Here is a 15,366-nt window from a genome sequence, read left to right as displayed (position 1 = left end):
AGCAAGCCACCTTGCTGCTTACCCTGTCCGATCGCGCCCATGCGCCACGGTAGGCAACCCGTGTCTGAGCAAACGCGCTTAGTAAGATCTCGACGCTGCATATGCCTCCCTGCGCGCGCTCTCACCCCGTGCTCTCACCCCCAGCTCCCACAATCCCTGGGGCCCCACGTTCCGGCTTGGGCGCTGAACCGAGCCCTGCCCCCAGCTTGATGCCGTGTTTCGGCCTGTCACTTGTCAGCCACGCAGCCCTTGCCAATACCCCGGGGATCCGAGCCCCCAGTCATCCCGCTGTACACGCCCTTGCTCCGGGATGGATGCCATGGTGAAGTCCTTACCTTACACATTTAATTACACAGCCGAGGGCTGATCGTCATGGCAGCAGACCTACAGTAGCTACTGTGCTGCACTGCTGGCGCAGTGGAGTTCCGGGGCACACCCGCTTCTGACTGGCCGCAGAACTCTAGCCATCGAGAACAGTGTTGCCCATATATGCTCCACCAATGCACACATGCAGGAGTCAAGCGTCACAAGTCATAGCTTGCTCATGTGTCAGTGTACCGTACAATACGGTGCGGACCAAGGATCTCACACGCACCGGCCACCTTGTGGCGCCACTCCTCCTCCTCCAGCCGCCCATCTAGACCATACAGCGTGCATACCCCCGATGACCTTGCATTCATGTATGCTTACTGATTGTTGCCAATCTGATTGGCTGTCGTGCGTTGACAGCAAAGCCTCGGATCACACGTCTTCAGGAATTCTGTGGGTCACCGTTTGCTGTTTTGCACCTGGCAACACCACTCCAACCAGAAGGGATAAGACCTGCCTGGATGCCAGGATGACAGCTCACACAGAATGCCCCACACGGACAGAGTGACAGGTGCACTCCCGGGATACGCATTTCATCAACAAAAAGAAATGGATAAGCAAAAAAGAGCAGACTCGCCAAACATTTTATTCAGTCGAGCCTGCTGAAAAGCCTCGACACACCATCAACACATAAATCTAGGTGTGGTCCAAACGCGGCATAAATCTAACGATACACACTGCCCAACTGCCTATCCACTTGTATACACAAAGCCAAGAACGGATCTTGTGCCCCGTGAGCAGATGCAATGCGTGCAAAGCTCCTCACGTGCAGCCAGGCCCAACACCTTTCCACGACCACACACTCATTCCAGGTGGCACTAAATGTCGTCCACCGCTTGCCCCCCGGCGCGCTTGGCGCATCACGTCTCTGCCCTTCCTGTCTTCCTGTCTGCTTGCCTGCAACCTACGAAACCTCCTCGCAGCGCTGACCCCTGAGCTCCTGCTGACATGTGCAAAGGACAGACCAATGATAAGTACCGTGCCGGACACGTGCCAGAGAGCACACGCCCGTCTCCATCCCGAATCCTGCTGTACATTCGCTTGTTTGCTTGCTTGCGGTTCTCACGAGCCTTTCTAAGCCACGTCCTCCTGGAGATACGCCTCAGAGGCACCGCTGTTGTTGTTGAGTTCAGTACTGGGGCTGTCCATGAGCACATGGAATCCGCCGCCGCCGCCGCCACCCACACGTGGCTTCATGGCGATGGGCTGGCTGCGACCCGTCGCCTCCGGCCGCCACGGCTGCTGCACCGCCGCAGTGCCGGCGCCGCCGGCCACGACCACGCCCGCGGCGCCAAACGCAAACTGCTGCGCCGCCATGCCTGTGCCGCTGCTGCTGCGCCGCATGCGCCGTCGCGGCGCGGACCCGCTGCCCACACCGGCGCCCAACGTTGTGGTGTCCGCGCTTCCTAGAAACTGCGCGTGCTCCGGCAGTGAGCTCAGCAGCCCAAGCTCACCGCTGAGCAGGCTGCCGGCACCCAGGCTTCCGCCACCGCCGCCGCCGCCGCCCGCCTCGTCGCCTCCGCCGTTGGCAGCGATGCGTCGCAGGCGCTTGGTGTCCTGCTTAGCGTCGTTACCGCAGGCCAGCGGCGCCATCTCAGACACGGAGGCGAGCTCGGACAGATCCGCGAAGGAGCGACGAGTGGCGTGGCCCGCGTGTCGCGCGCCCAGCCCCGTGGCTGCGGCGCCACCGGCAGCGCCATGCGGCCTTGCGGCCGGCGGCGCGCCAGCGTGGCCGCGGAAGTGGTGGTGTGGCTGCTGCGCGCCATGCAGCTCCTGCTGCAGCAAGGTCGCGCTGGCGCCCAGGCCGGCGCCGCCGCCGCTCCGTCCTGCGCGCGGGGAGCCGGCCCTGGCCGCCGCCGCGAACTCGCCGTGCAGCTGGTGCTGGTGGTGGAAATGGTTGCCGCTGGTGTTGCTGTTCTGGTGCTGGTGGCCGGAACCGGCCGCGTGGCGGCGCGCGCGGTTCACAATCGCGCGGCTGCGCAGTTGGGCAGGGCTTAGGCCGAATGACGGCAGGCTGCCTGCCGCGGCAGCTGCGGCGGCGCCGCCGCCAGCACCCTTCGACAGTGGAGAGTCGTAGGCCCCGCTACCGGCGCGGGTGCCAGAGCCTGCAGCCGCCGCGCCGCTGCTGGAGGCTGCCAGGCGGGAGACGCGTGCCAGGTAGGGCACGTGCCCGACAGAGGAGGAGATGGGGATGGATGCCTTCGCGCCCGTCGCCTCGCCCGCCGCGTCGGCAGACACCGGCACGGCGGCCGCGATGGGGATGCCGAGCGTGGGGTCGGTGGTCGAGGGAGCGAGCGTAGTTGCCGCAGCCGCGGCGATTGAGGCCAGTGGCGGGGGCGAGGCGGCAGACGCCGGCATCGCCGCGGGCGTGCACTGCATCGGCGACGGCGCAGTGGACGCCGCGCCGCCAGCAGACGTGCCCGCCACCCCTGTTCCCCCAGGTGGTGCGGCGCCGCAGCCACCCGCAGCGGCGGCGATGGGGGTCATGCAGCCGGACGCTCCTGGCATGGACCCGACCGCCGCCGCCGCAGCAGCGATAACGCCGGCGCTGGTGCAGCCGCCGCCGCCGCCGCTAGCGCCCACGCTGCCAAAGCCTGCCCACGCGCCAGCCGCGCTGGCGCCGCCCACGCTTGTGCCGGCGGCGCTGCAGCCGCCGAAGCTGGTGCCGATCGCCTGCGGCGCCAGCGGCAGCTCGCCACTGCAGGCCGTCGTCAGTGGAGCGGGCAGCGCGGCAGAGTGGCACGCCGCCAGCGCGATCGGGCCTTTTCCTTCGTCCGCCACCGCCATCTCCCAGCGCGCCGCCAGGCGGAGGACCGCCGGCATCAGGTCAATGTAAGACCCGTCGCCTTCGAAAGGCCCGCGGCCGCGGATGGTGGCGGTGAGTGCGGAGACGCGCGGCCTAGGTGCTGGCTGCACCGCCGCCTGCACGCCGCCAACACGGCGCGGCGCCCGTGGAGGTGCCACCGCTGTCGGCGCACCGTCAGCGGACGCAAGCGTCCGGCCGGCTGCCGCCGCTGCGGCGGCCTCGTCCGGTGAAGTGGACGCGCTGCCGCTAGCGCCAGAGGCGGCTGCGGCGGAAGGCGGCGTGTCGATGTCCATTGCAGTGGCGGTGCAGCCGTCTGCCGAGCTGCGCCGCCGCGCGCTGCTGCCGTCGCCGTCGCTGCCGCTGCCGTCGCAGCTGGCAGGCTTGGACGCCGCAGCGGCATTGGCGGCTGCGGCCAGGGCGGCGCGCAGGTCGTCAAAGAAGGGGTGCGCCTGCAGCTGGGCCGCGGTGGGCCGTGCAGCCGGGTCGGGGTTGAGGCAGGCCCGCAGCACCGCACCAAGAGCCGGGCAGCTGGCCACCTTGGGCATCCTAGACGGCAGAAAAACAGGCGCGGCAAAGGCTTGTTGGTTAGCACTCTTGCAGCTAACGCTGTACATGACAAAATAGGGGTTGAAATTGCAGATATTACTATCAGCAACGGAGGTCGTGGTCGCTGGTCGCTGCCTCGCTACTCACTTGTCCAGGAGCGGCCCCCGCGCACGTGCCGCCTCCACCCGCGCACGCTGCTCGGGCGGCAGCAGCTGCAGCAGCGCCTCTTGGCTCGGCGCCAGGTGCCCGATGGTGGCGATGACCCAGCACACCTGGTCCAGCTCCTCCTCGCTCCCCGGCATGACCGGCTTGCCAGTCAGCAGCTCGGCAAGCAGGCAGCCTGCGCGGTGCGGTGCGGTGGGGTGCGATGTGGGTCAGGCAGGCGACGGCGATGTGGGTCGGCCAAAGATGTTCGCGAGTTAGGCGGAGTGCTCCGACGGCTTCGTGTCCGGAGGAGGGGTTTGACTACTGCACGTCGGGAGTCCGTGAACTCGCAAACTGACAAAGGCTGGGCCTGACCCAGATGGAGAATGACGCTGGGCCCATCCGGGCCCAACCCAAATGGCTGTCGGGGCGCGCGCGTCTCATGCGTTTGTGTGCTGCCGTAGCCTTCGCCCCGCCAAGTCCAGGTTCAGCCCATGAAACTGTGTCTGTCTTTGCTCTACGCCTAGTCGCCTACCTACATGTCCACACACTCACCAACTGCCCAGATGTCACTGGCAGGCGTCGCGTTTCCACCCAGCAGAGACTCCGGCGCGCAGTACCAGCGGCTCGCAGCGGCCGTGGTTGCCGGCGGCGGTGGCGTGCAGGCAGCGCCGTTGAGGTCGTCAGAGGCCGTGACGGTGGTCAGCAAAGGCGAGGTGGCGGACCCAAAGTCACACAGCTTCACGTTGCTGAGCGCGCCGCCCGTGAGCAGGATGTTGGCTGGCTTGATGTCGGCGTGCGTCCACTGCGCATGGCCAAAGTGTGCTGCGGGTTGGATCTTGTAGATTCAAGGGTCCATGTTCTCTGCGCCCCCACGGTGCGCCCCCTGGTATGCCTCCCTTGCAATGATGCTCACCTGCTTGGCATGCATCAGTTCCAGTGCCTGAGCTAGCTGGTAGATTATCAGCTTAGCGCGCGGTAGCGGCAGACCTCGTGGATTCAGCAGCAGCTCGCGTGACAGGTTGTGCTCGACGTGCTCCATAATCAGATAGACAGAGCCTGTTCCCTCCGCCTGGTAGGCCGCTAACAGCTCCACCGTGTGCTTGTGCGCGCACGCGCGCATGACCGCAGCCTCCTGCACTACCTGGGCCACGGGGGTGTGGTGCCCATCGAGCTTCTTGATCGCCACCGTCACACCCGTGTCTGGAAACTTGGCGCGGTACACGGTGGAGTTGGCGCCCGCGCCAGCGCGGCCGATCAGCTCGTAGGCCTGTGATATGACAAAAAATTCATATGTCAGTGCGTTCGGGTGCAACCGGGGCTGTGGAAAGCTGGGTTTCTTCGAAACATTTCTGGTAAAGTCGCTGCCCGACGGGAACCCCAGATATCAAGCCCTGCTGATGAAAGGAAGCAACCGAGTGCCTCTGCGCAAGCCGCGCGCAGCTGAGCGCGCCCTCACTCAGCGCGAGGCGTGCTGGGCCCGCGAAAACGTGCCACCGTGCAGCAGACGCACTTGCCTGCATCGACGTTACCCAAGGTGCCGTTGCTTTGTAGTGCGAGTACTTGCGTACAAAGATCCTAGTCGCTTAACGCTCCTGAGAGTCGAGGAGTTCGGGCAATTTGGGCCTCGGATTTTCGCCTTCCCTGATTTAGAGAAGGCGAACAGTGAGTATATCGGCAAGTTGTGCGCAGCGAGTTAATTTGCAAAAGCTAGTGCTGAGTTCCTTGGCAGGGTTTTGGTAATCTGTCCGCATCATGTCAAGGACATGCCTGACGCTCAACTGCTAGTGGTGCTGGTCTCGTCAGCTCGAGTGTTTCACGGCGCCGGCATTGTACAAGACGCATAAGCTTCGTCACTGCCAAACGGCCTCCGCGAAATCTGGAGGTTAACAACAACAACTTTAAAGGCCTCCTGGCCGCTTTGTGGATGTCTATTGCAGCAGACTTCCGTTTGCTTTGTTTTTGGGACCATTCTGCAGCTCGTCTCACTTGTGGTCGTCAAGTACACCCCGCACAGCCCGCTGGCATCCGCTGGCCACATCCTCTTGAAGGAACTTGCTGACTCGTCAGGCGCCAGACAGACTGCCGCAACAGTCAGCCAGCGATCACCTAGAATGCCCAACGATGCTTGTTGTCAGCGACCTCGCGTGTCCATGGACTGTTGACACCGGTCCAGCGACGAGCCTCTCGCGTGTCACAGCACGAAGGAAGTGCACGTTTGTGATGGAACATGGCAAGGGGCAGGAAAGCGTAGTCCCGATGTGTGTGGCTCCCACCCGTGCCCACATAAATGCGTAGCAAGAAGGGACAAGGCATTGGTGCGTCGTTCGCGCGCTGTTACTGTACCGACGGAAGGAAGTGCACGTTTGTTGCATGGTGCTTCTTTACACTGTGGCCCGGCTTAGGCGAACACTACCAACACACCGTGCAGCCGAAGGCTTCAAGGAAGCACTGTGCTCAGGCTGCGCAAAACCCGTTCTTCAACGACGCGGCCAGGCGTACTTTCCCACACGCAAACCAACATCCACCAGAAACACGAACCGATCCAAAGATATAGCCGCACTGCAACAAGTATACTTGCGCAGGAGCTAACGGCACAGAGCAAAACACGAACACAATCGCGCAAAAGCCCAGGTGTCCCAAAACTGCATGGCGAATAAACACTCCCGTCGTCCACACAGTACACACACGGTTGCCTCACTGGTCCAGTGGCGCCAACCTTGCAGTGCAGTACGCCCATACGGCATGCCTCCCATGCGCCGTCATGCTAGCATGCGACCAGTCCGGCTCTGCGCGTCCGCCTCGCGTCCCCTCACAGCGAAACGAAAGGTCGTTCCCGCTCAAGGGAAAAGTGGGCTGCGCCCACTACTGAAGGTTTCGAAACTACCTCATCTCCCGGACATAGCATAGGACAGGTTTCCAAGCTTGAATCACACATGCGACAAGAACGGTTTTGGATCTCCCTCTCAAGGGGAAAAGTGGGAAGATGATGCGTCGCACCGTACCACGCCATGTGATGTAACTCATTCCGATGTTTCGAATGCAGCGTCCAGCGCGCTGGCGGACGACTCACCCAACCAAACCACGTGCAGGCATGAACCCTGCGCGGAGGCCCCCAGGCCCCCGCCGGCCCGCCCGCCCTCCAGTCCAGGCCGGCCTCCCCCCGCCACGAATCCCTGCCGCACCGTACGCCACCTGCCGCTCCCTTCCCTCTCTCTGGCCTGCCTTCGGCAGCCCGACGTCGACCCAGCAGCACCTGCCCCGCATGGCGCTTCCATCCGCACCACACACGGCTGATGCCAAGGCGCCAAAGACGCGCGCTAGCAACGCCGTCAAAAGCCGCACTCGCTCCCTCTCCCGCTCCCTGCCCGCGTCCTGCCCAACCCCACGTCCTGCCCAGCGCAGCGCAGCTCCCAATCGCCACCTGTGCCATCTCCACAGCCGCTCACGCGCGCACGCGTGCCTGCGAATCCGCGTCCACCACGGCCACCGGCCCGGCCTCGCCCGGCGCCGGGCCCTCCACGTCGGACGACGAGGTGGGCGGCGTGGCCGTCGCGGCGGACGCCGTCACGCCGCCGCCGTTCTGCCCCGCACCCACGAAGCCCGCCACCTCCACCTCCACCTCCAGGGTGCGGCGCGGCATCGCCACGCCGGCCAGCGCGCCGCTGCTGCTGCCTCCGTTGGCGCCGCCATTCACGCCTCCATTCATCGCGTTCACCGCGCCCACGGCGCCGTTGGCGCCGTGCACCGGCTGCCGCGGCGACGGCTGCGCCGCCTCCGCGGACAGCGCGGCGGCGACCTGGGCGTCGCGCTCCGCGGCTGCGACTGCTGCTGCTGCGGCGGCCCCGCGCGCAATGTCCTCGGCCTCGCCCGTGAGCACAATCATGTCCAGAGAGCTGAAGGCCGGCACCTGGTGGTGGTGGTGGTGGGGGGGTGTCACATTCATGATTAGTTTAGGAAGTGGTAGACGGTGGGGAGGGAAGCGGGCGGACGCAGTTCATTAAAGGCGGCGACGAGTCAGAGGTCGGACGAGCACGGCATGCCCCGCTGGCGTGCATCCACTGATTATCCTTTCCACACTGACGGTGGACCTCCAGCTGCCTGGACGCTCGCACGTACACCACAACAGACTACCACTAAGCACGCACCCATCATCCCGCCCATCCCATCCCCACGCCCCCATCCCATCCCTTGCCCCCGTCTCCCCCTCGCCCCTCTCCCCCTCGCCCCTCTCCCCCGCCCCCCTCTCCCCCCCGCCCCCCTCTCCCCCGCCCCCCTCACCCCGCCCCCTCTCCCCCCCCGCCCCCCTCTCCCCCGCCCCCCTCTCCCCGCCCCCGCACCTGCTCGCTGTTGTTGTGCATCCAGTCGCTGAGCGCCTGCGTGCGCGCCTCGATGGTCTCCTCGATGCCGCGCTTGAGGTAGGCCAAGTCGGCCTCGCTGGCGCCCATCTCTCCCAGCAGCGCGCCGCCCAGCGCCAGGCCCGCCTCCACGGAGCGGATGATCACACGGCTGGCGCCAGCCTCCTCCAGCTCCGCGGCGTGCCTGGGAGGGGTGGCGGGAGGGTGGGGTGGGGAGTTCCAGGGGTGGCTGGGGGTTGGGTCCAGGGGTGGTGGGGTGAGGCCGGGTGCGGGGTGGGAGGTGAGGTGAGCTGCTGGCCCTAGCGGCCCGGCACGGCCCCATCCATCCGCCTCCAACGCGCCAAACCCTCCTAGCCCCTCCTCGCCGCTCCTCCCCACGCCTCCTCGCCCCGCGCAAGCGCCCCGCCTCTCGCCCCGCCTCCTCGCCCCCTGCTGGGCAGCCGCCCTCGACCCCCTCCCTCCCTCCCCCGCGCCGCCCCATCCTCCCCATCCTCCCCACCCTCCCCGCTCGCAGCCGCACCTGAGGTCCGCGGCGCAGGCGTAGATGGGCACGGCTGGGAACTCTGCCCGGCAGGTGTACACCGCCTGCAGCGCCGACTCCTTGTCGGCGTAGCACACAGCCACGGCGCGCGGCGCATCCACGCCCGCGGCACGCAGCACGGCGCCGCGCGTGGCGTCGCCCCACACCACCTGCACACGCGCGGGCGGGCGCAGCGGGGGTGCGGGAGGTTCGCAGGGATAGGCGTGGGCGGAATGGAGGGGCAGGGATCATGTCGCTATCATGAAATCGCGACACGCTCACGCGCCAAACAGCAGCACCACGTCCCCCGCCTTCTCTCGTGCCATGCCCCCTACCCCCATACCCCCACCCCCATACCCCCACCCCCACCCTCCAGCACACCCACCCACCCACTCCCACCCACTCCCACCCCCTGCACCCGCACCCACATACCCGCACCGGCACACCCGCACCCTCGCGCCCTCGCGCCCACCTTGAAGCCCGCCTTGCGCCCCGCCGCCACTCGCTCCGGGTCCAGGTCGAACGCCAGGTAGGCGGGCGGCTCGCCGCCGCCGCCCGGCGTGGCCAGCGGGCTCTCCAGCATGTTGGCCACCATCTGGCCGGCGGGCGAGAAGCCGCAGATGACCACCGGGTCCGGCACCTGCGGGTGACACGTGGCGTGTGTATTGAAAACAACAAAACGAGGCCCGCCCAGAGTTGCGTGCGTGTGCTGTGTGTGTGTGTGTGTGTGTGTGTGTGTGTGTGTGTGTGTGTGTGTGTGTGTGTGTGTGTGTGTGTGTGCGTGGCGGGTTGGGTGGGAGGGACGAGGAGGGAAGTGGACGGGGTACTTGATCCCAAGCCCAAGGAGAGCCGCTGCGAGTGGCTGGGCCGCTTCGCTGCACATTGATGGGAAGGCGCCGAGTTCGCGCCGAAACCCCAAACCCCACCCACCTCGCCAAGCCCCACCCCACTCCCACCCAACCCAACAACACGTGACACCCAAGCCCACACAAACAAAACACACACTCTCTCTCTCTCTCTCTCTCTCGCACAGACACACACCTGGTGGTGCAACGCGTCGTCGTCCGAGCTGCTCCTGCCGCCCGCCGCCGCCCCATCACCGCCGCCCGCTCCCAGCAACGCCACGCTAGGCCCCACGCCCGCCAGTGCCGGCACGCCGCTGCCACCGCTGGGGCTGCCGCGCGGCGCCGGCGGCCACAGCTCGTCCAGCTTGTTGGCCACCACCTTGCCCGACTCTGCCAGGAAGGGCGTCAGCGCCATGGACAGGACCACCTGCGGCCCGCGGGAACAGAGCAGCGGCAGCAGCAGCAGCTCAGTGTCACGTGGGGTTCTGATGTTTGGTGCTGTCTGCTGGGCGGACAGGGTGTGTTGCACGGAGTGGCACGTGTTGCGCCCTAGCCTTTGCCCGCCCACCGCAAGGCCACCCGCCCTGCCCCTTGCCCGAACCAGCCCACTCCTACCCCACTGCTGCCCCACTCCTGCCCCACCACCGCCCCACTGCTGCCCCGCTCCTGCCCCGCTCCTGCCCCGCTCCTGCCCCACTCCTGCCCCACCGCCACCCCCACGCACCACGATGATGAGCAGCTGGTTGAGGTTGGTGGGCAGGATGCGCAGCTGGTTGGCCAGCGACAACAACACGAACGCAAACTCGCCGCCCTGTGGAGACGGGGCCGAGGTGTGCCCATGAGCAGCCGCACTGGCTAGGTGCTCAGACAAGAATGCGGCACCTTGTATGTATAGGCTAATTCAGCCACCCCAGTAACAGCGAGCGGTTAGGCGGTGTTGTGTGTAACTGCGAGCCCGCAGAAAGTAAACGACCGCGGTGCTTACCTGCGATAGCATGAAGCCAGTCCGAATGCTCTCGCTCCTGCATGCAACATTACGAATATGCAAACGCAGTCAGTAGGTTTGGCAAGAGGCTACTCCCAGCACATGCCGTGTCCCGCGGTTGCTGAGCGAGCCTGATGGCCTGACCGTGCCGTGACCCCGCTGTCGCCGCCATTCCACTCCCTTCCACATCTCCATGTGCTCCTCCTCCGCCACCCCCGCCACCAACCCACACCCCACATCCCACACCCCACGCCCACGCACCTGGTCAGTCCGAACAGCTGCCCCACCGCCGCCACCACCACCGTCTTGATGGTCACCAGGCCCGCCAGGATCCAGCCCGCCTGCAGTCCGAAGAGTGCGAGGTTGAAGGTTAAGGAGAGCGCGGCAGTTACAGTGAACCCTTCCTGAGTTTTCGACACCCGGCTGATGCTCGCCTCATCCGCCGCACGCCTCTCGGCCCACAAAAAAACACATACAAGTGCTTACACATGCACGCAAACACGCACGCAAACCGCCGCGCCGGCCCCACCTCCTGCCAGTGCAGCTGCAGGAACTGCAGGTTGATGGAGGAGCCGGTGGTGACGAAGAACAGCCCCAGCAGCAGACCCTTGAAGGGCCGGATGTCGGCCTCCACCTGGAGCGGAGGGGGAGGGGTGGCGGGGGCACGAGGTCAGGCGTGGCGGGTGGTGGTGGTGGCGGTGGTGGTGAGGCGTAAGTAGTCCCAGCCGGTCTCCGACCTCACATCCTTCCGATCCACGTGCCTCCCCCTCCACCCCGGCCCCCCGGCACTTCCATCTTGAATACACACCGTTCGCATGAATGCCTACCCACCCCCTTTCCCCGATTCCCAACTCCCCAGATAACGCTTCCAATGCAGCAAGCCTCCTTCCATGCCGCCGCCCGGCCCCACCTGTGTGCGGTAGCTTGTCTCGCTGAGCAGCACGCCCGCCAGAAAGGCGCCCATGGTGTCTGACAGCCCCAGGCGCTGCGTGATGAGCGACGTGCCCGCCACCGTCAGCAGGCACAGCGCGATGAAGGTCTCGCTGTTGCGCGACTGGGCCACCATCTGGGGCGGGAGAGGGAGAGGAGGGGAGAGGAGGAGGCAAGGGAGGCCGTGGGGGAATGGGTAAGCCATCCAAGAGGGAACCAAAGGGGAGCGGGAGCTGATCAGGAGCAGACCCTGCCGACAATTCCAGGCTGACCCAATTCTGGCATTTATCCCCAATACTCCTCACCCGCATTCATGTCGTTCTGTCCATGCGATGTGATATCTTTTTCCCAAAACGCACACACATCCCAGTAGCCCACATTCAGCCCCCACCTCCTCCCCTGCCCCTGCTGCTGCCCCTCCCCCTGCTGCTCCCGCCGCCCCCTCCCCTCACTGCCCCAGTCCCTGCTGCCGCTGCTGCCGCGCACCTCGAAGATGCGCTTCATGATGAGCCGGTCCGCCAGCAGCAGTGCGCCCAGCCCCGCCACCGTCTGCAGCGCCGTGGGGCCCAGCTGGCTGAGCAGGCTCACGGGGGAGGCGCCCTGCGCGGCAGGAGGAGGAGGGCAAGGGCTCGGGATGATGACAGGAGGGGTTACTACATTCATACTTATTTAAGAAGTGAAGGCAGGAGGGGCAGGAAGAGCGCGCGGGCCAGAGAGGGTGGTGGGCTCCGAGGGCCCGGTGCAGGCCAGATGCAAAGGCCGGGTGGGTGTGAATGGCGTCTCCCTGGCCGTCCCGGCCGTCCCGGCCGCGTGTGTTCCCGCTGCCGCGGTGCCCCTGTTACCGCCGCTGCTCACCTCCAGGTCGGTGCCGTGTGTGGTGATGAGCGGCAGCAGCACCAGGAAGGGAACCACCGCAATGTCCTGTGGAGGCGCAGGTGGAGGTGCAGGGGGTTGTGTGGGGAGGTGCAGGGGTGTGGGGGGATGTGGGACTGCATGCGTCTTACTTGACCACCATAGCACTCCATCACCGGTTGGCTGCATCCATGGGTACGGGCTTTAGCACAGGGCCGCCCCGTAACCATCTCCACCCAAGCACACACCGCCACCGCTACACGCGCACCGCCACCAACGCACCACCCCCAACCCCATCCCAACACCCCCTCCTCGCTCTGTTGCATTGGGTTCGGTGCAGTTTGATCTGGAATCCACAACCCCCACCTGGACCCCCCACCACCACCCCCACCACCCCCACCATCCCCTACGGGATCGGTTCGAAGTTAACCCCACCACCCCACCACCACAGCGCCACCGCCCACCTGGAACAGCAGCACACCCAGTGTGGCGTTGCCGAACTTGGACGTGACCTCGCCGCGCTCGCGCAGCAGCTGCAGCACGAAGGCGCTGCTGCTCATGGACAGCGCGGCGCCAATCACCACCGCCTCGTCCACAGAGCGGATGGACACCAGCCGGTGAGGCGCGTGCGCAACCTGGTGTTGGTGGGGGCGTGGGGACGAGTTGGTTGGTTGGGCCGTTGGTTGGTTGGGTGGTTGGTTGGGTGGTTGGGTGGGTGTGAGGCCAGGCATGGGTGGCGAGTTGAAGGTGATGGTGTTTGGGGAAAAGCGGGGCGGGACAGGATAGGGTTCGCGGAGCGGGATGCGCGCGTGAAGTGCGGTGCTGGCGCCCGCAGCCGCGCTTGCTGTGTGCTGAGCACTTGCCGCGCGGCTGCATCACGTCCCCTCGCTTCCTGTCAAGCCTCCGCCCTGTACGGCCCTGATGCTGCAATAAACCTGGGCTAGCCGGCATGTCAGCCAGCTGGCTAGCTGGGTAGCTCCCTGGATACCTCCCCCACCCCGCCATTATGCCGCCGCCCAAGCGCCAGCCCCCACCTGCTCCAGGAAGATGGTCCCGATGCTGTGCCCCGCCGGCAGCGCGAAGGCCGTGAAGATGCCCGTGCACAGCAGCACCTGCAGGCTGCCGATGCCGAACGCGTACTTGGCGAGAGCCTGTGTGTGCGGGGGGGGGGGGGTGACGGGATGGGTGTGGTTGAATGCGGGCCACAGAGCTCACGTGTGGCGTTGCGCGGATGCGACAGCAGCGTACTCGTGCAGCGCAGGTGCGAATACAATCCTACCATAGTCCCTGTACCGATACTGCGTCTGATTGCCTCACCATGCCTTCCCGCGCCGGCCTGCAACGGCGCCGCCTGCCGCATTGACTCCAAACGGATTCGTCCTTCACACCCAGCCCCTGGCCCGCATCCTTTTGGACCTACAAACATGTGACGCCATCCACCCCAACCCCACCCGCCCCCTCTCCTTCCATTCGCCCATCTCACCTTGAGACGGTCCAGAGACAGCTCAAGCCCCATCTCAAACAGCAGGAACAGCACACCCAACTCTGCTAGGCGCTCCGTGTCCTTTAGGTCCTGAAACAGCCTGTGGGAACGGGCGGGCCGGCCACGGCGGGCAGAGCCAGCCGGAACGAAATCAGCGCGAGGGGAGGCAGGGTGCCAAAGGGGCTGCATGTCAGGCGTGTGGTCGCGGACCGCAGCACGCGTTGTGAGGGTGTTGCAAGGGGTCGGACGGGGCGTCGGGGAGACCACACAACCGCCCACGCGCCGCCCCGGTTCACGTGCGAACTACACCTGCGCCCGCTGCGGTCCCTGCCATCGGATATTTTACATGCTTGTGTGGCATTTAGCGGGGCTGGGAGTTGCATTCTGTGGCTGGCGCCGAGCGCTGACACGATGCTCAAAAGCGCGCGACCGGCTTACCCAAGCTGCTTCAACACCACGCCGCTGAAGAGGAAGCCCAATACAGGTGATAGCTTTAGAGACTTGAATAGCGGGATCACCAGCACTGTCGCGGAAAGGAACGTGAGAAAGTCGAGCCCCAGCGGCACGAGCATGCTCGCCTCGCTCGACTGCGCTATCGTCCGCCTGCGTGGCGAGTGGCACACGCCGCTGTTCTGCCATCCTTTTCTCCCGCTCAAGACGCCAGAACTGGTCAGCGCGGCTGAGCGCTGGTCCGGGCGCAGCGCACGGCGAGCAAGCCTGGGAAGTCCTCGGCCGGCTGCGGCAACGCATATCGGTGGTCTACATGATCGTGGTGTCGCCCCCGCCACAGATGGCAAGCCACATCGCTGAAGAGAACCGCTTGCCATGCCCCGGCAAGCCCGGCGACGGTGACAGAAAGCACAAGCTAGCTAGCTATTATATTACTCAACACAAACCCAGGTGTTCAGGGCATGGTCAGTCGTCAAAGAGTTGGCAGGGTTAAAGCACGATATTAGGTTTGTCTAGGGGCTCACACGGGCGTCAGGACGAGTACAGAATGAAAGCAAGTATCAGATAATATATTTTAGCTGGACACGGGGCCCGAATGCGCCGGTATGACAGACGTGATCGTCACGCATGGCGCATGGGCTATTAAGAGTGTCGGGTCAATGAAGCCGAAGTGACTCGCCCAGCCCCCCCACCCTCCCCCTCACGCCGCCCTACAATGGAATCGCGCTGTACGCCCTTCCGTCAGGCGGCCGACATTCGCCACAGGCCAGCCCCCAGCGCCATCACCCAGGTATGCCAACGCAGGCCAACGCCCCAACCGCCCCGTGCAGCCGTGCCAGCGCGGCTGCGCCTGCGTGCGCCGCGACCCGCTAGCTGATACCGCAGCTCGCTGGGCTTCTGTTAGGCTAGAAGACAGCTACAGAGCTTGAGAATTTTAGCGAAACAATATGGTGCGGAAGCCAGGCGCCTGGCCAGTCAAGTACCGTACTCAGCTAGCATAGACAAATTGTGGCAACAGTGCATCAGCAGTTCGATATTTCCAGCGCCCGGCTAGCCGCGCAGCCATGCCTTGCTCATC

At 65.4% G+C, this 15,366-nt stretch overlaps 2 protein-coding genes across 2 annotated transcripts; both read right to left on the bottom strand.

Annotated features, from left to right (window-relative positions):
- Positions 1 to 324: 324 nt before the first annotated feature.
- CHLRE_16g687400v5 (uncharacterized protein) lies at positions 325 to 6,088 on the bottom strand. The gene is made up of 5 exons (XM_043071604.1): positions 5,383 to 6,088; positions 4,782 to 5,135; positions 4,421 to 4,670; positions 3,869 to 4,061; positions 325 to 3,721 (listed from the first exon to the last, which is right to left on the bottom strand). Exons 1-5 carry the CDS (start codon positions 5,386 to 5,388, stop codon positions 1,444 to 1,446), a joined length of 3,081 nt encoding a protein of 1,026 aa, XP_042915903.1. The 5' UTR covers positions 5,389 to 6,088; the 3' UTR covers positions 325 to 1,443.
- Positions 6,089 to 6,237: 149 nt separating this feature from the next.
- CHLRE_16g687450v5 (uncharacterized protein) lies at positions 6,238 to 14,818 on the bottom strand. Its single transcript, XM_043071608.1, has 16 exons — positions 14,277 to 14,818; positions 13,839 to 13,938; positions 13,390 to 13,506; positions 12,820 to 12,990; positions 12,359 to 12,424; positions 11,990 to 12,103; positions 11,484 to 11,639; positions 11,103 to 11,207; positions 10,835 to 10,914; positions 10,574 to 10,610; positions 10,313 to 10,399; positions 9,785 to 10,015; positions 9,216 to 9,383; positions 8,744 to 8,913; positions 8,206 to 8,407; positions 6,238 to 7,775 (listed from the first exon to the last, which is right to left on the bottom strand). Exons 1-16 carry the CDS (start codon positions 14,408 to 14,410, stop codon positions 7,311 to 7,313), a joined length of 2,403 nt encoding a protein of 800 aa, XP_042915902.1. The 5' UTR covers positions 14,411 to 14,818; the 3' UTR covers positions 6,238 to 7,310.
- Between the last annotated feature and the right edge of the window lie 548 nt (positions 14,819 to 15,366).

The sequence above is a fragment of the Chlamydomonas reinhardtii genome, chromosome 16 (genome assembly GCF_000002595.2).
Source record: "Chlamydomonas reinhardtii strain CC-503 cw92 mt+ chromosome 16, whole genome shotgun sequence".
Lineage (NCBI taxonomy): Eukaryota > Viridiplantae > Chlorophyta > Chlorophyceae > Chlamydomonadales > Chlamydomonadaceae > Chlamydomonas > Chlamydomonas reinhardtii.
This window is presented reverse-complemented; position numbering and strand designations above follow the sequence as displayed.